Source organism: Siniperca chuatsi, linkage group LG23, assembly GCF_020085105.1.
Source record: "Siniperca chuatsi isolate FFG_IHB_CAS linkage group LG23, ASM2008510v1, whole genome shotgun sequence".
Classification (NCBI taxonomy): Eukaryota; Metazoa; Chordata; class Actinopteri; order Centrarchiformes; family Sinipercidae; genus Siniperca; species Siniperca chuatsi.
In genome coordinates, this window is record NC_058064.1 from 1,099,508 (window position 1) to 1,121,262 (window position 21,755).

Sequence of the window (21,755 nt, forward strand, 5' to 3'; positions counted from 1 at the left end):
ACAGCGGAGCTGAGAGTCTGAGGACAGAGACTGGAAAGAAATACCCGTCAGATAGCTGCAGATTCATTTTCAATAGCTCGACTAATTGTTGCAGCTCTATCTGAAGCCCGTCTGTCAGATCATTGTGACGTTTTGGTGGCCAAAAATCAATGAAAGCAGCTTTTAGTGAAGTGATTTGAGTGACTGGAGATTAATAGGAAATAATCTGCCATGCAGTTTTCAGTAGAGTTGAAGAACTTATTGAAAATAGACATTTTTGCGACATTTTGAGGCTTAAACGAGATGTAATTGAATACCTCCGGGGGCAGCACAAGTCAGAGCTGCAGATGAGGACTTTACAGCCTCCTCCTGTGGATTTCTGCATTCTCATTACCAATAATAGGACAAAGTGACATCAAAGACACGGGAGACTGCGAGGAGGATACTGTCAAATGTTTAATCTGTTCAGTACAGGGTGTTTATCTCAGTGCAAGTGCCAAAAACAACAATATCGAGCCGTGTTTGGTTTATGTACAAATCTGAACTTTGGCATTGAGAAGCAGAGCGGGCCGTGGAGGAAACGGAGACACTGAAGGCAGCAGGAGGGTCGAACACACGAGTGAGACAACAAGCAGCTTCGATCAGAGCCGAAAGCATCCGAAAACACAGCAGCAAAGAAACCAAAAACTGGACGTCTGAACAGAGCGAAAGGTCAAGAATCAAACTGGAAAATAACACCGTCGATTTTTCTTCATTTCAGTCAACCACAAAAACAAGTCAATGAACAAAATTAATGGTATATATATTTATATTTATATATCTAAAGTGCAATATGGTACAAAAATATAGAAGGTCAGCAGCACCTCGATACATTTACAAAATAAATACACCATTCAGACAAAATAAATTACCGCCAAAACAATCTGACATAATTGGAATAAAAAAAAGAAAAAAGCAAGGATTCACAAAGATTAAAATCTGTTGCCTCACAGAGCATCAAATAAGTTTTTTTTTTTATCATATTCTGCTATTTATCCTGCTATATTTAGAATATTTACAGACAATAAATATTTTCCAATTTCTTTCCAAACAATCACTATTACAGAAGACTGTGACGTGAGTATTTAGGAGTCCACCCCAGCTGTTCCTGAAAGACAAGCACAAAGAGGGAGACGCAGGTCAGCTCGCTGGTCTACTGTGTTTCTGGTGCTTTCACATCAGAATTGACATCAGACACAATGTTAATATGACAAAAGGTATTAAAGTTGAAGTAATGCAGAGATGCTACTCACAAGAATTCATTAAGATAGCTAGAGGTTTAGTAGCAAATCGATTAACATTCGTCCAGCGCTCTTACTTATTAACTTTAACTGGATTGCAGTGGTTTCCCAGCGTTTAGTCGTCTTTGAGCACTGATGAGGAAGTTTCTAATCTGCCGAAGGTTTCCGTCTGATTTCTAGATCGTAAGAACACGCAGGTATTAAATCACGGAGTGTGTGTTTCTTGTTTGAGTGCATTTCCCTGTACTAACGGACACCGCACTCAGGAAGACGAGACTCGCTTTAAACCGGCACGTTCAGTCGAAGCCTTCGTGCTCAGGACTTAGTTTGGTGAGTTTGCCTTTCCAGTTTTATGTTGCTCTTACGGCGTGTAAATCCCCCGAGTTGTTTTCACTACTTCATCTGCGACCTCGAGTGCAAATGTAGAGAAGCTTTGAAGCAAAGACTTTTCTAATGTTGTCGTGTTGCTTCAGGCCTGAAGGAATAACGTTTTCTTCAAAGGTCTACTCTCTCAGAACTAGTTTTAAAAACTACTTCTAGACTTTGAGCTGTGGACTCACCTTTGTCAGAGACTGACAGCGTTTTAAAGCAGCGCCCTCTGCAGGCCGAGCAGAGACCTCCACTCCAGGTGGAGTCCACTCCCGGGTTCGTCCTCCAGCCTCCACCCCAACGAACGCGCCCTCCTCTTCCTCTTGTCTCCTTCCCGCCTCTTCCCGGACCTCCCTTTCTTCTTCTTCTTGCCGGGTGCTTTCAGCACGCCGTCTTTGTACGTCTGAGACTTGTTGGTCTCCTGCGGCAGGTTGGTGCCCTCCTCCTCCTCCAGCCTGAAGCTGATGGGGAGGTTCTTGGTTCCTCCGGGGGGTTTGGAGTGCAGGGTGCTGCCGGTGGTGCTCAGGTTGATGCCCAGGCTGACCCCCGGGAGCCCGAAGCCGGCGCCGCTGCTGCTCCCGCCTCCGCCGGCGGTCCGGACCGGGAGGTCGCGGATCTCCGCCGTGTGGACTTCGTCCAAAAGCCCCTGCAGCCACATGCGGCGCTTAAAGTCCTGCAGCGCCCGGCCTTTGTCGTGCATCAGCTGAGCATGAGTCACAGACCGTTTTCTGCAAAAAATCACACCGAATATTTGCTTCAGTTAGACTTTTCTTTCATTTTTACATATTTCAAATATATGTAGTACAATTACATCCTACCGAGACGGCAGGGAAGTACCTCAGAAGTCCATTTTTAATTAAATAAAAGTGTTCTTTACTATCTTTCTTTACAAGTTCAAGTCCTGCATTTAAATGTCATAAATTCAGGACTTTTAATATTAAAAAACAACAACAAAAACTCCCTCTTGTTCCTCATGGCTGAACTTCACCAAACCTCATTTTAACGCTTTTGAGTTATGGTGACTTCTACACTGCTTTGGACAAAAGCGTCTGCCAAAGTAATGTATAGTCATGTGAGAGAATATTATATTTACACCCTGCTGCAGGAGGGAAAGTAGTAGGCCTAGAAGAAACTGGATTTGGGAAGTTCACTTGTTTCCCCAGCAGAGAGCAGCATAAGCAAAGGAACGAGAGTGAAGGCTTCAAACAGCCCAGCAGTTTTCCAATAACTCCCTGTTGCATCCATGAGACGACATGATTCATCGAACCGCAGGAGCTGAATCTGCTTCCAGGGTTGTTAAAACTGATACCGAAGATCTCCACCCTGCATGAGGAGGTCCAGATGAGTTTTCTCTTCTTTTTCTTTTCTACAGAAAAAAGCCAGTTTTCCTTTTGATTGGTCATTAATGCGATCATGGCACGTTTGAGCAAAGCGAAACCTTTGGCGCTTCACTTTTCATTAATATGGACGTTAACTGACAGATTCATGGCACTCAGACCCCGGGGGATAAAAAACCAGTGCCACAAACGCTACAAAAGAAGAACAAGAGGGGGCCGAGGTCTGCTGGGATTTTTAATGAAACTGACTTCAGAGCAGCCAGAGAGCGAGTACCTAAATGCTCTCAGGTGACATCAGGACTACGACGATGAATTGGGCAGAATCTCACTCACAGTTAATATGGCTGTTTGTAATTGTACACGAGTTTCATTCAGACTGAATTTGACACATTCGGAGAGATAATTTCTTAAAACAGCTGAAGGCCCCAGCGAGATTTGAACTCACGACCCCTGGTTTACAAGACCAGTGCTCTAACCCCTGAGCTATGGAGCCCCGCCTTCTTAATCGCACCCACAAGACTCGGCAAAAAAATCAAGAAAACACCAAAGAATTTAAAGAGAAAGAAGTTTTTCAGACTCATTCAAATATCAAACATTCATGTGCCAAATATATCAGCACACAAATGTTAAAAAATCTACACTGAGGCCCAAGAACGCGCTCCTTCATTCGGCCACGGCTCATCTTTACACCGAACTCTGAGATCTTTAATAGTTTTCAGATGTCACGCTTCCTATTTTTCATGTTGCTTTAGCGCCACCTACAGGTGAAACGTCATGAAACATTGCAGTTCTGCATGCGACTGCAGTATTACAAACTGAAGAAACACTGAACTTTGTTCATCCAGAAGGAAAGTTTGAAAATATGTCACAGGCCCCAGCGAGATTTGAACTCGCGACCCCTGGTTTACAAGACCAGTGCTCTAACCCCTGAGCTATGGAGCCCTGTGCTGAGTCTCCTGCCTGGGAAAGAACTACATTAAATGTCCACATGGTGACACTGTCCGCACAAGTAAACTTCATTAGACTTGTGTTTGCAGTTGCACAAGAGTTGTGATGGAATATGAATTAAATCAAAGGAAATCTTTGAAAACGTCTGGAGGCCTCAGCGACATTTAAACTCACAACCCCTGGATTACAAGACCAGCAGTCCAACGCCTGACCTATGCAGTCATGGCACAACAAGGCCACATGGGGGGGCTGTCTGCACAGACAACACTGAGCCCTTGGCTGAACTTCACACCAAACTTCATTGAAATTTGTTGTGTTTTTGAGATGTCATGATGGCCCTTTGGACAATGTAATGTAATCCTGCAACTACAAAAACAGACAAACGGGACTGAAAACATTGACCTGCTTGTCGGTAGATAATAATAATAATAATAAATAAATAAATAAAAGATTTAGAGTATAGAGAAAAAACTAAAACAACAGTGGACTTTAACAAAGTTTAAAGGCGTGACAGAAGAAAGAGGAGCTCCAGCTCTCCATCAGCTGTGCTTCTGCCCAGATGGGACGACCTGTTATCTTTCCAGATAGAGCCGGAGCGGCAGAAGGATTCGGGCTTTGCTTTGCCGCGGTGTCGCGTTACTCAGAGTCTTAACTCTTAGAAAAACAGAGAGGCAGAGGGCACGGCTCGAAGCCTGGGAACCACCGAGCACCAACGCCGGCCAAACACTTCAGGTGTCTGAGCACACAAACACGCCGGCTTCAATGGCAGATACCGGCTGCTGATTGGAGCTCAGCGCCGCCCTTTAGCTGTCAGAGTTTCCCATGATGCCCTCCTCCTCCCCCCCTTTGGAGAGGTCAGTTTTATCTGGAGGGCGTTTAGCTCCACAGAACTGCATAGAAATGATTTACAGTTTGATTTGGATTCAGTTACGGAGGTTTTACAGCAGCAGACGAAAGTTTAGTTGGAAAAACTGAAGCCTGTCGACCGGCAAAAGACAAAAAGCTAAATCAAAGGAAGCAATTTCAACCTGATGAAACCACACGGACAGAAAAAATTAAGTTCTCTTTCTTATTCAGCTCCCCCAAGGTGAAAGTGTATTTTTCTGCTGAATAATAATAATATCCTGAACAAAACTCGCCTCCCAAACACAGAGGGAGCCCCTGAGAGCAGCTTTTGTTTATATGCATACAGATATTTCCTGTAAATCGCAGCCTAAAGAGAAAAAAAAAAGCACACTCCCTGGGAGAACTAGCTTTGAAAAGTGATCCGGCTCTGTTTTTACCTTTAATAAAGCTCACATCAAACAGTTGCCAGCCAGAGGAAAGGAGGAGGAAAACGGCCCTGACACATCCTGAGGTGGCAGCGCTCCAACGCCCCCGTCCTACCTGATGTTAATTGTTTCTCTCTGTGGGAGAGGAATGAAAGAAGGAGTGTGTTTCCTAAAATCAGCAGCGTGTCATTTCCCAGCGCTGCTTTGGCTCGCGCTCAAATGTTTGTCTGTTCAAGTCCCGAAGCTCCCGCGCCTCGGAGATGGACTCGGGTCAGGGTCGACTGATGATGCATGGCTCTGCTTGCTGTTATGGTTTGGTTCTGATCCTGGAGGTTCATTTAAACTCAGGTCATCATCACATTTTTTAAGGAGCTGATGGTCTAAAGTTACAGCTGGAGATAAACAGCTGAAGGCCCCAGCGAGATTTGAACTCGCGACCCCTGGTTTACAAGACCAGTGCTCTAACCCCTGAGCTATGGAGCCCGCTTTCGTCTTGGATTTCTTGCAAAACACTAAATTAAAATATCAAACATTCATGTGCCAAATATACAATATATATATATATATTCATATATAAGCACATAAATGTTGCAAAAATCTATACAGTCCCATGGCCGCCGCGCTATCTGCATAAAACAGAAGAACACGTTCCTTCCGTCGGCCACGGCTCATCTTTACACCGAACTCTGAGATCTTTAATAGTTTTCAGATGTCACGCTTCTTATTTTTCATGTTGCTTTAGCGCCACCTACAGGTGAAACGTCACAGTTCTGCGACTGCTGTATTACAAACTGAAGAAACACTGAACTTTGTTCATCCAGAAGCCAGATTTTGAAAACATGTCACAGGCCCCAGCGAGATTTGAACTCACGACCCCTGGTTTACAAGACCAGTGCTCTAACCCCTGAGCTATGGAGCCCCGCCTTCCTAATCGCACCCACAAGACTCGGCAAAAAATCCAGAAAACACCAAAGAATTTAAAGAGAAAGAAGTTTTGCAGTCTCATTCAAATATCAAACATTCATGTGCCAAATATATCAGCACACAAATGTTCTACACTGAGGCACATATTGATCATTATATAATAATCAGCAAAACATGGTCACATGACTGCGCTATCTGCACCTTATACAAATAAACAAAACCCGCACTTCTTCTCTAACGGGGGGTTTCTGAACCTCCAGGATCAGAACCAGGATCAGCCAAAAAACTGACTAACTGGACAGGAAATCAGGAAAACGTTTTTTCCAGGTCAAATCCTGAAACGTTTCACCTCCTTAAGCTTCTGAAAATATTCAAAATAAACATGTGAGAAGAAAAACTCTCAGAAACGAGCAACCTGCGATGATGCAGACGGAAAAGTCCCGAACGCTGGCCTCGAAAGTCTGATCAGATTCAAAATCGTTCTCTTTTATTCTTTGATCAGACGGCTCCTGATCTAAACCAGAGTGTTTTATTCAGGCGACGTTGTTGTACAGCTGCTTGTGTTTAACAGCTCAGAGTTTCTTCTTCTCTTGTGAAATGAAAAAAAAAAAAAAAGGTTTCCGAAAGAGCTTTGCTTTGCAACTAAAGATTATTTTCATTATCGATTAAGATGCCAATTATTATCTTGATTAGTCGATCAACAAAACCTCAGAAAACTGTGAAAAATGTCCATCACAGTATCTTACAGCACGAGGCGATGATGTCTTCCGACGTCCAAAACCCGAAAATATTCAGTTTACTCTGCAAATCCTCACATCTGAGAACCTGGAAACATTAAATGTTTTTAACATTAACATTTTTTGCTTAAAAATGACAAATGATTAATCGAATGTCAAAATTCTATTGATTTTCTTTTGATCTACTAATTAAATAATTGACTAATCGTTGCAGCTCTATTAGGATCAGAAACTTTTGCAACGATATTCAGAGTTGACTGGATTTGAACCCAGAAACGTCGGGTCCACCGTCTCTGACGTGTTTCGGAGCCAGATTCAAGCTAAATCTACGTTTTGTGACTGAAGGCCACAGCAGCAGATGGAGGAGGGTCAGAGGTCACCAGCTTCCACCGCTGTGTGATTTTTTCATCGCGCCCGTGCTTTCCTTTCCACTCAGGTGGCGTTAACCCCCGTCCCGAAATCCTATTAGGTGCGTATCACACAACGGGTGTAGCTCGAGTTCCCCTGACACGAGCTTAACGGGCCCCCCACGCTGACAGCAACGTCCCCGGTCCCGAACAGGGAAACCTGGACGACGCACGGCTTGAATCACTTGAAGACTTGACTCTCTTCCTTCACCAACCGGGCTCAAAATTCAACTGCCGCCACCAAAATGCATTTCAGATGTGATCTCCCTCCCCTGAGACTTCAGTCAGCGAGGCCAGAAGTTTAGAGAAAATCTTACTTACAGATTGTTTCAGAGTTACAGAAATCCAAAAGCCTGCCTGCCTTTAGAGCATCTCCCCACTGTTTCATTAAAAACTGATTACATCCAAAAACTGCCTCAGCGATATTATCTTTCCAAAGTTTAGCGTTCTGGCTTAACAACTTGAAAGAACATTTATGCAGTTTGGCATCAAACACCTCAGCAGGAGCGGCAGGTTTGGTTTGGTCCACAGCCGAGCCGAACATCAGCATTATTCATTTCCCTCCTTCGCAAAGACTCAAAGTCTTTGTCCGGGGATGGACACCAACATGCAGAGGGTGTTAGAAAGCTGCGAGGACAGAAGCCTGAAAGCTCCTGCCGAGGCCCCGAAAGTGTCCGAGACAGAGGAACAAACCCTCCGAGTCCTGGATGGAAAGAGGCAGCGAGGGTTTCAGACGGAGCCGCTGGGAGTTTATCACACCGAGACGGCTTCTGCTTTAGGTAAACACACAGGTGGGCGACGGCTAACTAAACAGCTGCCGGCACGATTCACAAATGAATACATTTTCCAGCCTCGCCCACCATGTCGGGGGGAGCTGGAAATAAATCAAAAGAAACGTGCAAATATCGGAAAAAAAGATTATCTGGAAGTTTATTCCGCTTTTTCAGCTCTCCTAAGAGTTGGATTGAGGAACACAGACTGATGTTTTTAAGCGAAAAGAGAGTTAAAAAGCAGAAAAGTGTGCAAAAAATAAAATGCAGACTTACATTCTGCTGCTCAGGGCATCAATTGGCCGTCCAAAGTGCGGCACCGGAGAGCAGAGAAGGAAAAGAGCGAAGCACCACTGCTGCAGGACTCTCCTGGAGCAGAACATCGTGGAGTTTCTGTAAAGACACAAACAAACATCGACAACCGGAGGTGAAAATGCATCCGTTTATATCTCAGAACAGTTTTGACTTAAAATGCATCTTGCACCATCTATCTCTAAACTCTGACAAGAGTTTTTCTCTGAGCCCCAGTTGTTGAAATGATTAGCCCTGCTTCACTCCACACTCTGCAGACGAGACCAGACGGCTGCAGAAACCAGTCCAGCATGTTTCAGAGCAAACTCCAAATTAAGCCACAACAAAGCTGAAATTAAACAAACCAAAACAAGAAGGGGGAGAAGAAGACGAGTTAATGGGGGGAACTTACTTTCCCACAGCAGTGTCTGTCCCACACGGAAAAAGATAAAGTAACAAAAAGAAAAATAATTCACTTATGTCCTTTCTCAAACTTTCCAGTCTGACTTTCCACCACAAATAAAGAGCGTCTCAGGAGACACTATCCAGGTGATGACACCTTGGGGAAAGGAAAAAAAAAATCCCCACGAGCCAAGAGACATCCAGGAGTTCGTCTTTAGTACTTTATTGTTCCTCAGTTTTTAAACTCCTTAAAGCGGAGACGAAGAAGTCCAGCTGCAGCTCCAGCGGTCCTCCAGGTGTCCTGCGGTTAAAGGTGAGCGTTAGAGTGACGGCAGGGCAGCCAGCGGCGGGACAAGCTGAGGCTGCACTGCTGCTGCTGCTGCTGCTGCTGCTGCTGCAGGTCGGTCTGATGGGAACGTTTGCTGCATGCTGCCTGAGAAGGTCAGAGGCGAAGGGAAGGGGAGGACTTATTAACAAGGAGGAGGGCCTCCGTGATGTCTCTGCCCACCTAATGTGGAGGAGGCAGATAGTGAAAAGAAAAGAAGAAACGGCAGGAAGGTGGCACTCGAGCAGCACACAGTGAGTCGACTTGAAACCACAGCTGGAGCTACGGAGGTCAATAAGTGCCAAAAACGCCGTACGTTCACTGATTTGTCCATTTGATCCTGAGTCTGGTGTTTTAATATTTCAGTGTGAAGGCTGGGAAAATGAATCCATGCTTCACTTAAAGATGACAAGTCAACAACAAAAACACAGAAAATGACAATTACAGAAAACCCCAAAACAAAACAAAGGCAAAAATCAAACAACACAGATTACGACGCAACAAACTTCGAGTCATTCTGAGAACACAGCTGGAAGAGCTATGAGGGGCGATTAGTGCCAAAACTACAGTCGGCCCTCCTGTTTGTCCTTATAACATTATTAATGTTGACTGTTACTATTCTTCTTTTAACCTTTTTGTGATTGTAATCTAAAGAACTTGAGTATTGGAGTGTTAAGGTGATATATAAATAAAGTTTACTATTATCACACTCTTTTATAATATTATAAAGAGTTTGGTCCAGACCTGCTCTAAAGGAAAAGTGCAAAGAGATAACTCCTGTTATGAATTGGTGCTATATAAATAAAATTAATTTAATTGAAGATGAGACAAAGATAAAGATAACAAAAACAAAAAAATGACTAAAACAACACCTTTTTCTGAAACCGTACTTATAAACATTTTGTTTTATGTCAAATATCTAAAAACAAGCAGCTGTACATTTGCTTTTCCCACTTTAGTAAATATAATGTACAAGAAAACAGAATCTTTTTTTAAACCTTACAGCGCGATGAGACATCTTCTGTTATGAGTTGGCGCTCTATAAATAAAACTGAATTGAAATGAAATAAATAATTGAATAAAAATGCAAATTTCATTTCAGAACTGTTTCAAATGGTAGAATAAAAACTGAAGTTTATGAAAACTGAATGGCACACGTATCTGCAGATGACTTTATCCCCGTGCTGAGACTCGGAGGTATTTCCTGTTTGAAGCTCTTGCTGTGTGATGCACAGTGACAGCTGCTTTGAGTGGGTTTCACAGCATTTCACTCCGGGCCACCGCTGGCCTTTATACGCCCACTGAAGACCTGAGGAGTCAGGTGGTCTGTCTCAGGTACAGCACCCGGCCTCTGGACATGAAGTCTGGCAGGCTGAACCCTGAACTGTCAGCAATGTCAAGATATGCAGCACGAAAACACAAAAACTCTACACAGAGTGACGACTGCGTCAAACCTTACGTTACGTATCTGTCATGTGAGAAGTTTACGAAACAGTGAAGCGTTCGACAATTTTTGTAATCCAATCAGACCCAGTTGGCTAGGTTTGCATTCGCGTAAAAGACTGCAGGGGCTGAACTTCTCTCTAAAACTACTTCTGTCACTTTTCACGTGAACAACCGAGTACAACACCATGAAAGTCTTATTAAGTTGTGACTCACGAGATAACAGAACCAAAACATTATTGGCTAACATTCGCTGCTCTGGGCTTCTATAAAAAGCTGCAGACTTCTGAGTCATGATGAGGTTGAAAATCTCCAAAAATGTAAAAAAAAAAAAACAACCTTGATGCCATTTCAGAGGGGGAAAAATAAAATGTCTGACAATTTTAGTAACTTTCCAACAATCACGCCCAATTAAAGGTGGTTGGCCTAGTTCATTTGAAGCATACATCCATCTTTACTGTGATCAGCTGAGAGTACAAAGTGCGTGACCTCCTCTACAGCCTCTAACCTACAGCAGATTATTCAAACTTACATACATTTTACACATCAGATAATGCGAAGCTTCTTCTGCTCTGTATGTCGGCAGAGACACACTGTTATAATGAACTGTTATCATCTTTAACTTCATGCTCTGTACTTTAACACATATTTCCATCTGACCATTAACAGCTCCCACACAGATCATTACATTCGATTACAGGAATCTAATCTGATCTAATCTAATCGTGTTAACTTTGACTCTGGGTGGAAACATTCCTTGCGTTTGAGGATCAAACAGCTTCACACTTAAAAGCCTCAGACCACCAACACTGTCACTGCTCCTTGGCTCAGTTTGCTCTTATGTAACCTCTCATACTGTGCTGCATTTATTAGCCTGAGGAAATATAAAGCACAGAATACAGTCCAACTAAAGTCTTCCTTTGCAATTTATTTAATCTTAAATAGGAAGCATTTTTCCCTGTCCAAAACCCTGGTCCAGATCTAGATCGTGATACGGGGCACTTCTTCTCACGGAAGCCGGTCATTTCAATCACTCAACACTCCACGAAATTAATAAAATTACAGAAATACTACTGAAAAACTGATGGTCTTCTTTATATATTTTCTGGCAACACTGTTTTATCTTTTCTGTTTCAAAGCTGCCTCCTGACAGGAGCTGAATCAACCAATCAGCTTGTTGGACACTCGGGTTCGGACCTATGGTTACCCGTAACACCTGTTTCTGCCTTGATCCCCAGAGATGTTTACCCGCATCTTCGGAGCAGTAAATAATAATTCAAGACTGAAGAAGAAATTCTGCGTAATTCATGTTTTTTGTTACTTTGCACGTCATTTTTTCATAGCCTGCTATCCGGTGAGTTCGCTTTTCAACATTCTTCTCGTAACTCATTTCGTGAGCAGTGGAGCGACTGAAATGTCAAAGTTCTGGGCGACGGCCATCCCGGACCGTGGTACTGGATCAGGGCTAGTCATATTCATAAACCCCAGAGGATGAACCCCCCCAAATTCTGGTGACTTCTTGACCTTTCCAGAATTTCCACTTATACACAAAATATTGCACATTTGTCACGAAGTTTACTGATCGAATTCTGTTCAACACCTTCACACCGTCTGTGAAAAATCTGTGATGTTGCGTACATCAGCGGTGGTCATCCGACATTCATAGAACCGTAGTTACGTACGTGACTTCCGTTCGGAGTTGTAATTTAAAAAACAGGTGGGGGGGGGTCGGGTTGTCCTGCTTTTAACTGCAAAACGCGGACTTATTCAAGCTAATTTCTGACTTTGGTGACTCCTACTGGTAGTATCAAAAAAGACACTGGGGCACACAGATACGAGATGAAGAACAGGCAGAAACAACACAGACTGCACCAAAAAACTTATGCCATCAGAATAATCTGAAAAATAATCACGTAAAAATCTACACATGGTGGCTTTAAGTAAAGCACACGAGTTTCCCGAGTTAACCTCCACACATGGGAACCTTCCCTCCGTTCTAAAGAGCAAACAACAGTAAGTCAGACAAACACTGCGGGCAGCAGCGCCATTCCCCTCCACTGCTCTGACTGACACGTGTTGAAATATCAGCAATGCGTTCCAGCTGTCGCCTCCGACAATTAAAAACAGATCTCCGAGAGAGAAAACCAGCCCAACGCACACACAGAGGGTCTTATCTCTCAGACAGGACCCCCAAAAAATCTGTGTGGAAATCATTTGTGGGGGAAAATGTTTACACAAGCATGTGGCATCAACATTTCATAGTTGTACAAGTTTTTTTATATCCCAGTACTATGTGAATACTGGGTTTGAAGCAAGTTTAGAAACAACAGACATATGATTATTGTTACTTACTTTTTAGCCAGTTGACTTCTTTGTGATGCAGACTTTGCACACAGACTTTTTTTGCTGTGTGAGCAAGTTCAACAATAGCTGATTTATTCGGCTTTAAACTGGACTAATAGTCTAAAGCAGTGATTCCCAACCAGGGGTACTAGTACTGGGGGGGGGGTTACTAGGGGTGCTTGGAAAGATTGCAGAGTAGCTCAGCTAAAGTAAAAAAAAAAAAAAAAATAGAAGTTATGATTTTAAAAACCAGTTGGGAGTGGTTTCCAAACGGCATATACTGGCTGGAATCGAACAAAATATTATGTGTACCACAGAAAAACGAGTTAGCGCCCAAAGAGAGGTCGAAATAGATCACCAAACATAATGAATAAAAGTGGCAGTAGCACCAAACTTTACCAAACATAAATTCCAGGTTCACTGTGACTGCTTTTATATAATTAAACCTGCAATAACAATTTTTTGTCCACTTGGGGCCAACGGAAACGATCTGTAAACATTAACAGCTTTTAAGTCGACGTGTTGAACTTGTGATCAAACAGCTGCTTGTTTCCGCCCAGCAGCTGCAGAGTCACATGACGCTTCATCAGGAGGCGTGTCAGAGTCACATGACGCTTCATCAGGAGGCGTGTCTGTGTCTCCTGATGGACGTCAGTCCGGTCTTCTCTCTGTCAGCTCTGTGTTTGGTCTCCAGCAGCTGCTGAGGGAAACATCTGGCTCTTCAGCAGCTAGATGCTCCGCTATGTCCAGCAGCTGCTCTCTGACTGCGTCTGCCTGCTGTTTGCTGCCGAGCAGCTCGAGTTCAGAGGCTTTTTACAGCTTTTTACGCTCTGAGAGCTGAGAGGGAACCAGAACAGTGAAGCTGTGGGCCGGAAAACCAAAACAACGGGCTGAAAGAGGCTAAAAAGCTCCGTAGGGCTGCAGAGTCGGACCATAATTCTCTGTACAGGTGTCACTACGAGCGAACCCTTTCACATTTACACACAGTCATTTCATCCATTGTTGTTATGAAAATGTTGATAATAGCTTTAAACCAATTGAAATGAACACATCTGGAACGTGACCAGAGGTGCTGATAAAGGGGTGCTGGGTGGTACACCAGACAAAGTTGGGAACAACAGGTTTAAAGTCCTGCTAATGTCCCAGAGAGGCTTAACACCTCTGGGGTTGACTCATATGTCCACCCTGCCTGGGTTGGCCATATTTTTGAATAAATTCATCTGGACCTGGGTTTGTTTTGGGGCAACTTTAATCAGTGTCCCAGCTAAACTGACCCCCCCCCCCCCCTCATCAGCTACTCTGAGTGTGGACACACTGAGCATAAAGAGCAGCATGAAAGGCCGTGGGTTAGCCCACCGTGCACTTCCAAAATGTTTAGCTAACGTTACGGGCGGCCTCCAGGGGTTTCAGACGGGCAGCGCTCCTCCAACAGCTCCAAATAACCCTGAAGAGGAACGACGACTTTTCTTCTGGGGGAGAAATCCTATACGTCGAGAGTGGATATAGGTATTTATCAGGGCTTCCTTACAGTACGTTCCCTGACTCAACACTAAGTCGACTGGCTGAGTTTAGTCAGACTGTGTTTTCAATTTACTCAATTATCTCAAACATTCAGGCTTGGCGACTGTAGTCTATTGATGCGTCCTTGATTTTTACCCAGAAATAGCAGCTCCACTGTAAAGGTCACTGTATGAACATGAAAAGCACACAATGAACACATTATTTGTTAAATACATAGGCTGCCAACATGAGGTCTGGATGTGGTGATGCAACAAACCTTTCTGCTGCTCTTTTCATTCATTAGGGATCATAAACAGAATCCATTGTTCCTTTCCAAGTCATCATTTGGTGTGTAAAGTCACCATTTTGATGGTGAATGATTGGTGCCAGGGAGAATCATGGGAGTCGTTTTCCCCCAGTTTGTCTGCAAATTAGTCAAGTTCCTTCCAGTTTATGGGCTCCTCTGGTTGGAGCCGATTCAGGAACACGAAGTCCAGGCAGGTTTTTTATACACCAGAACAAAAGGAGGAGTGTCAGGGATCAGCGGTGGGAAAGACTACCTGTCGTCGTCCCTCCCACCTCCTCCGACACCCACCTCGTGCAGCACACTGGGCTGGAAAGAAAGATCTCATGTGCTTCTGCCCTGTGAAAGCTACTTTACCTGCACGTAAACAGGTACAAGAAAAAAAGTCTTTTCCTGGCAGCGGGCAGCATGTGGGGTCCGAGCCAGGAAAGCTGTTTTAGATTCATAGAAAATTGCTGCGTCTTGGCAGAGCACGACATACACAAAACAAATGTCCGCTTTTAATCTTTGCGACCGCACCCCCCGCCTCTCCTGCCTCTCCTTTTAAAAACAATTCTCCTCACAAAGGCACGTACTGTTAGCCCCCCCCCCCATCAGCGGTCCTGACTCTGCCACCCGCTCCGTCCTGAGGCCCCCACGCCGTTCAGCACACTGATAGGACGTTAACCCCGTCAGGTCGCAGCTTCTCGCCACACAGAAGAGGCAGACATAAAGGGACAACATCTGCAGCTTAATGCATTTCAAAACGAAATCAGTCTATTAGTTGATCAGCGGAAAATTAATCTGCAACTATTTTGATAAATTTATTATTGTTTGAGTCAAATGTTCTCTTGTTCCAGCTTCACCAATGTGAGGATTTGAAGATGTCACCTTGGCAAACAAATGGAACATCTACTCAGTAGAAAACTAAAAAAATTAAAATATCTTAATCGTCCCATAATCTCTACACACACACGAAATTCTGTCTACCGTTCAAACATGAGGCGAAATGAAATGTCCAAATCCAGAGTACAGTGCAGCAGGCCGTGCTTTGCATTACAGCAGGGGCTGTTTGTGAAATGCACCGTCAGTACAAATTTTTCAAACATGCAAGCAAAGGCCAAACGACGCATGAGCATGAGAGACGCAAGACTCGCAAACGTATCTGCGATTTGCAAACAACAATCATTCCATCATGACTGGAAAATCGCGGGTCAGGCTGTTAGCTTGGCACTCAGTGGAGACACCGTGAAAGAAAGGAACGACGTCAATTCCGCAATGCAGTTTAGGGATTATGTGCGTTGTGTTCGAATTAATCGGAAACTAATTACGTGTCAGTTGTCATTTGCTCAAAATTGATTTTTCGAAAAAGTGGCAGCACTATCAGGAACCCAGAAATCTCTCAGTTTGATGCCTCAAGTGTCCCTTAATTTGCAAAATTATCAGACAAGCTACTAAAATAAACCTTAAATTAAGATTTTGAATAAGAAAGATTCTGCTTCCTGATCGTATATGCCTTAACAGCGTTTGAACCTGTAGTATGGATAAATTATACTCTTTTCAGTCATGTAACAATAATCCATGTACAATGCACAACAAAGTATAATCATCTAAAACCTTAAAAATCTGGTGTGGCAGCCTAAGAGAGTAAAAAAACTCTACTTTCAAATTAATTGCAAGGCTCTGACAAAACTAGACAATTTGTTTAAATGTATTCAGACAAACCCCAAATGTTGGTGGGTGCTAAAGGGTTAATCCCTTAATCTTCTATAAGAGCAGATTTTTAAGGTTTCATTTTGGTTTGATAAGAATCAGATTCAGTTGTTTTACCCATTAAAGTTCCTTATTTTCGTGACCGTTCCACCTTAATCTGAACACGACAAGTCTAAGGGGCTTTTAAGGTCTAAATGAAGTGATTCTGTGAAGCTAAAAAAGTGACCTCAGACTCCGTTTGGTAGACGTGATGGCGGTTTGTGCAGCAGCTGTGTGACTTGCAGTAAATCACAGCGGACTCCTCAGGCTGAGGAATGGAGGCCGGACGGCAAAATGATGGAAAAGTGCGAGCAGAGGGGAGGAGCGGGGGCAGGGTGATGAGGGATGATGATTGAGGGATGATGAAGAGACCACGAGACGTCTCGCTCATTCTCCTCTCAGGGGTGGCCTTCCTCTCTCTCATTTTAACCTCTGGCTTACCTTCGACCCTCCTCCTCCTCCTCCTCCTCCGCGGCCCTGGCTTTGCTCGGTGGCGACATATTTTAACGCAGGAATTCAGGAATGTACGTTTTTGGGTTTTTCTGTGATGGACAGAAACTCTTAGTGCCATAAAGAAAAACTCCGTCTCCCTCTAGTTTTACTCTCATTCACATTATACAACACACGCCCACCACAGAAACACATGCTCCACCACCGCTGTGCAACCACAAATAGTAATTCTCTGGAGTTGTGCGCTGCACTGAAAGCTGCAGCAGACATATTTTCGGAGGTTTTTTGCTCCCCAGCCTGACCCTGTGACCATCTGACATAATATGAAAAGTGCAGCCCACAAAAACACAGTCACAAGCTTGGGTTTGGGACCCCATGTAGGGTCGCTTCATGCACAGACCGGGCCGTGTGAGATTTCTAAGCATGACATATATATATTTGTTTGATTAAAAATAAGCCATGTCATGTCACAACGCAGAAATGAAGCTCTTGCATGTTGCATTGGATTCTTGGGGGGAGTTTATGGCAAATAGCAGTTTGCTATTTAGTTTAATGAGCGACCATGATCCGGGTTACTTTAACACAGACACGGTGAACGTTACTAACTGTAGTTAGATCACTACAATGACTAAATTTCGCCCAGTATGATGTGATTTGTTGTCGGTACAGTTTCCGTTCAAGTTCAGCGAAATTAAAAACGTGGTTCCATGCAGTGCGCTGTACGGAAGCCCTGAGAGGAACATGAGAAAACTAAAGACGGTGATCCGTTTTCTCAGTCTGATCTAACTGGTTTCTCTCCTGCGTCTGTGACTGAAGAACAGGTGAAAACAAAAGGTGATTTTGTTTTTGTCAGGATCGAGTGTTTGTAGTTGTAATACTCATTTCGGCCACAGGAGGCTGAAGTGCACCACCTGTTCTAAACAGGACTAAAAGCATTCGCGTCTTCTTCCAGGTGAGTTTTAATTTCTCCGAGCAGTCTAAACACAAGGTACACATCTTTCTTTCGGCTAGAAATGTATTTTACCTGTTCTTAAGTCAAAAACACAGGAGAGAAAACAATTTAGATCAGACTCGGATCACCAGACTTTTCTTTCCTCACTTGCCTCTCCGGGCTTCCGTAGAGCCGTCTACATCAGCGCCAGAACCAGAAAAAACACACATCAACAAGCTGTTTTGTAATGAGTAATGATAATAATTGCGTCCCGTCAATGGACCTCAAATAAATCACTTTTCAGTCCAATAACAATATTAATTAAATATTGTTTATTGACTCTCGGTATAGTATTATCATCGTGTCATCACGTTGATTGATTTGAATTGTAAGTCAAAGAAACGTATTATTATTATTATTAGAGCTTATTTGACTAATTATTGAAGTTCTGTTGTATTCAGATAAAAAGCATAATAGTGCGACACAGTTCAGTGCATTGAAAACCCTTTTCATTACTTTACGTGTGCTTCTGCTAAAGTGCCACGTCATGCTATATAACAACATTGGGAACATATCCTTATTAGTATTGTGATATATTCTAACCATAGCCCTACGTAGAGCATTATTTAAGAAATAGGGGAACAGCCGACCAAACATTGGCACAAGAAAACTGGAGGGCAAAGTAAACAAAGCTCATTAGAGTTACAGTAAATAACTCTAATTCTGCACAAAATAATATTTAGTGTTAACGGTGAAACTGTCAAATCAAAATCTGTTACAATTTCAGACAATTTGACCATGGCCAGCTGAAGCTAAATGTCTGTTTTCACCGATGTGCCATCTGAAGTCGCATCAGAAGGAGCCGGAGAGTTATAAATAAGACATCATGTCAGCATAAGTGACTAAACTGGAACTGAAGACAAAGTCATCGTTGCTTCTGAAGCCATTTGGCAGATTAAACCTTCTCTGCATGCTGCATGTTAGCGCAGCATGAAGCTCCAGCAGCGAACGACCAACAGTTTTCAGAGAAAAGGGGAAGGCGCCTGCAGTCTGTCTCTCACTGTGTGTCTCTGGGGGACTTTTGCAGATGTCACCAGATGGGTGTACATAATCTGCTGGTGTGTCACTCTTGGATCCCACTAAGGCAATCACGTCCCTGCGCTCAATTAGATCTGATTATGGTTAGCGCTGCGCTGCCAGCAAACTGGATTAGAATATGGAGAGGGACAGAAAGTGGTTTCAAGCAGTTTTGATTTGCTAAACATTTGTCATCAGTCTTTATGGGTTTAGGTTTATGATTTGATTAGCAGAGACACCGAAGATATTTAGCACTGACTCTTTATAAAAGTTTTTAGGCTAATAACAAAGACATGCTGACAAGTATCTGTCGGTGAAGGCGTGAAACCACAACCCTTCTTTAATTTGGATTACAGGAGAAGGACGGCTCAGCGTCGCTTTCACTGGGAAACAACAGCTAACAAGCTAACGGAAAAACGCAGAAAGACATTTACCGAACTTACGTCTGCTGCTAGCGAGGGCATAACCGAGTCTTTGACCACTGTTTTTAGAAATACTTACCAATTTTTATTACATTTGGAAGAAATAAATTAGCCTAGTGTAGCTAACAATGCTAACCACAGAGGACAGTGGACTGTTTATGTCAGGTTCTGTTTTGGATGGCAATGAATAGTTGATTTTTAGTTAGTGTGACAGGATCTGTCTGTGAACTGGAAAAAAGATTAGCTTAAAACAAAACAAACCTATTGGTAATACAAATGACATTATATTGTATGTATTGGAACTTCATGTGTTTGTATAATGACACCATGGTTAAATGATTGCTAACGTTGCTCCTGTAGCTTTCCTGCTAATGGCAGTCGGCAGAGCTAATACTTAAACCACTTTGAACTAATTTTAAAGCCTCCATATGTCGAAACTTTTTGCGATTAATTATCTTTAAAACTGTCTTTATGATGTATACGTTTCTGTCTATAGACAAATGAATAATCCCAGCAGAAAAACATTTGCTGCTTTTCTCTCTTTTATATAATGATAAATTTGATATTTTGGGGTTTTTGGACTTGTTGATCGGACAAAACAAGCAGTTTTTAGAGACGTCACCTTCGGCTCTGGGAAATTATGATTTTATAGAATAAGCAAGTACTCAAGCAATTATGAACAAAACCATCAGTCGCAGCCGTTTATTGTAGGAATCATTGTTGAAAATAAAAGCCAAACCTGTTTAAGACCTGTACAAGCAATATTCAAGATTATTAAACTCCAGACAGCTGCATCATCTCGGACAGCCCGGAGTCAGTTTGTCCCTCCCTGGGCTCCGTCATGTGCACCTTTCTTTCCTCCTACAATACTACCTGCAGGCTTCTACACAACAACCTAAACTCTCTGCTCGTCTACTTGGATCCGAACCGAGACCTGACCTTGGATCCCTTTCAGATCAGGTCTCTTTTTCTTTTGAAAATGAATTTATGCGTGTTGGGTCACGTCGGGTAGGTTTTCCATGAGTAAGGTCACATTCAAAATGTTGAACCCATGAAGAACTCTACTCCACCGGTCCAGATGTGTCCAGAATCATCTCATCAACATCGGCAACATACAAACGTTATAGAGAAAAAAGTTCAGAATATTTTGAGAAAAAAAGTTGTAGAATATTGAGAATAAAGTCAAAAAGTTATGAGAAAAGAGTTGTAATATTTTAAGAGTAAAGTCAAAAATGTAGTTTGAGTTCCTACTTCATACTTTGAGAATATTGAGAATATAAGATTTATTAGAATTAAGGCAAAGGGTTTGGCCCCAAAAAGTCAGAATCTTTCGAGAAAAAAGTCGAAATATTTTGAGAAAGTCAAGAATTTGCGGAATTTAAAAAAAACATTTTTGATAAAGATTTATGATAAAAGAAATCTGAAGGAAAAAGCATAAAGATTTTGAGAACAGACTACAATTAATTTTGCTCAGCTGTAAAATACGCTGGTCCTCTTCCTCACGTTTTAGAAGAATGTGAACAATGAAACACATTTTTTAACTTTGCAAAGTTGACTCACCTGTATGCGAGTTCCTGGCTTCTTCTGAAAATCACGAATCCGCTGAAGAGTTGTGAAAAATACTTCCTCACTCCTCTGGTCCTAAGCTGAGTTCCTCTGAAGAGAAGAAGCCGGAGAGTCTCTGCACTCTCTTTGCTCGGCTGTGAAGGTTCGAAAAGCTTTATAAATAAAGTTAAGCCCTCCTGCTGACATCACACGGTGGTCATCACCATCATCACGGTAGCAGAAGAAGAATCCATGGCGCTGCGTAGTAATTAGATGGATGAACTTACTCACTCTATCTGTTCCTCCCTCCCTCCCACATCCCCTTTCCTCCGTCCTTTCATTCCCTCGCAAACACACAGACACGCCACAACTTTAGTTCAGAATTCAGAGTCTAAACTAATCACACGTGAGCCTGCTCGCCGTCGTTTCAGGTCTCTGGCCGGTAGAGCTGGTGTTTTCCAGCAGTCGTGGTTTTTGTGGTTTCTTTACTCTCACTTTGTGACAGTTTGATCCTCCTCGCAGTGTTTTTCACTCTTCTGCACGTCACTGAGGCATGGCAGTAAAACCTACATGTTAAATTCAACCTTAAAATGTTATTTCTACACCTACCTAAACTTTACTTGGGCAGATTAATGTCATAATTTAAAAGCCGATTGTGAAAACAGTGTTCACACACAGAGCAGTCTAGGTCGGTGTAGTCTGTGTTTTTGTCTCAATTTAATCCTACTATATTAAGTAATGACCCCCTGCTGTCAGACTTGTGTTTGACTGACTGGAGGCGGGAGGGAAAAAGAAAAACCTCTCCAAAACATGGTAGTAGTGGTTTTGTTCGTCAGGCCTACCCCTGCTTGCGTAGCATCCCTCCTAATCTCCAACACGAAAGCAACGCGCTCTAGTTTCCAGTCGTGCCATCTGGTCTGAGGTTCTCTATGTTTAGCAGAGGGTCGTGGTTTTGGTTGTGAACGGCGG

The 21,755-nt window shown here is 43.0% G+C and overlaps 1 protein-coding gene and 4 non-coding genes across 6 annotated transcripts; all 5 read right to left on the reverse strand.

The window, feature by feature from the left end:
- Window positions 1–422: 422 nt before the first annotated feature.
- On the reverse strand, window positions 423–20,952 carry pthlha (parathyroid hormone-like hormone a). 2 transcript variants are annotated; one of them, XM_044186703.1, is made up of 4 exons: window positions 20,802–20,952; window positions 8,299–8,415; window positions 1,820–2,356; window positions 423–1,126 (listed from the first exon to the last, which is right to left on the reverse strand). In XM_044186703.1, the coding sequence occupies exons 2-3, from the start codon at window positions 8,403–8,405 to the stop codon at window positions 1,843–1,845; spliced, it is 621 nt and encodes a 206-aa protein (XP_044042638.1). In that variant the 5' UTR covers window positions 8,406–8,415; window positions 20,802–20,952; the 3' UTR covers window positions 423–1,126; window positions 1,820–1,842. The 2 variants fall into 2 exon arrangements, with proteins under 2 accessions (XP_044042638.1, XP_044042637.1); XM_044186702.1 differs by lacking the exon at window positions 20,802–20,952 and adding an exon at window positions 8,726–9,516.
- Window positions 3,386–3,458, reverse strand: trnat-ugu. The gene has a single exon. It is a non-coding gene; the product is annotated as a tRNA-Thr (tRNA).
- trnat-ugu lies at window positions 3,835–3,907 on the reverse strand. Its single transcript has one exon. It is a non-coding gene; the product is annotated as a tRNA-Thr (tRNA).
- On the reverse strand, window positions 5,595–5,667 carry trnat-ugu. Its single transcript has one exon. It is a non-coding gene; the product is annotated as a tRNA-Thr (tRNA).
- trnat-ugu lies at window positions 6,031–6,103 on the reverse strand. The gene has a single exon. It is a non-coding gene; the product is annotated as a tRNA-Thr (tRNA).
- Window positions 20,953–21,755: the final 803 nt, after the last annotated feature.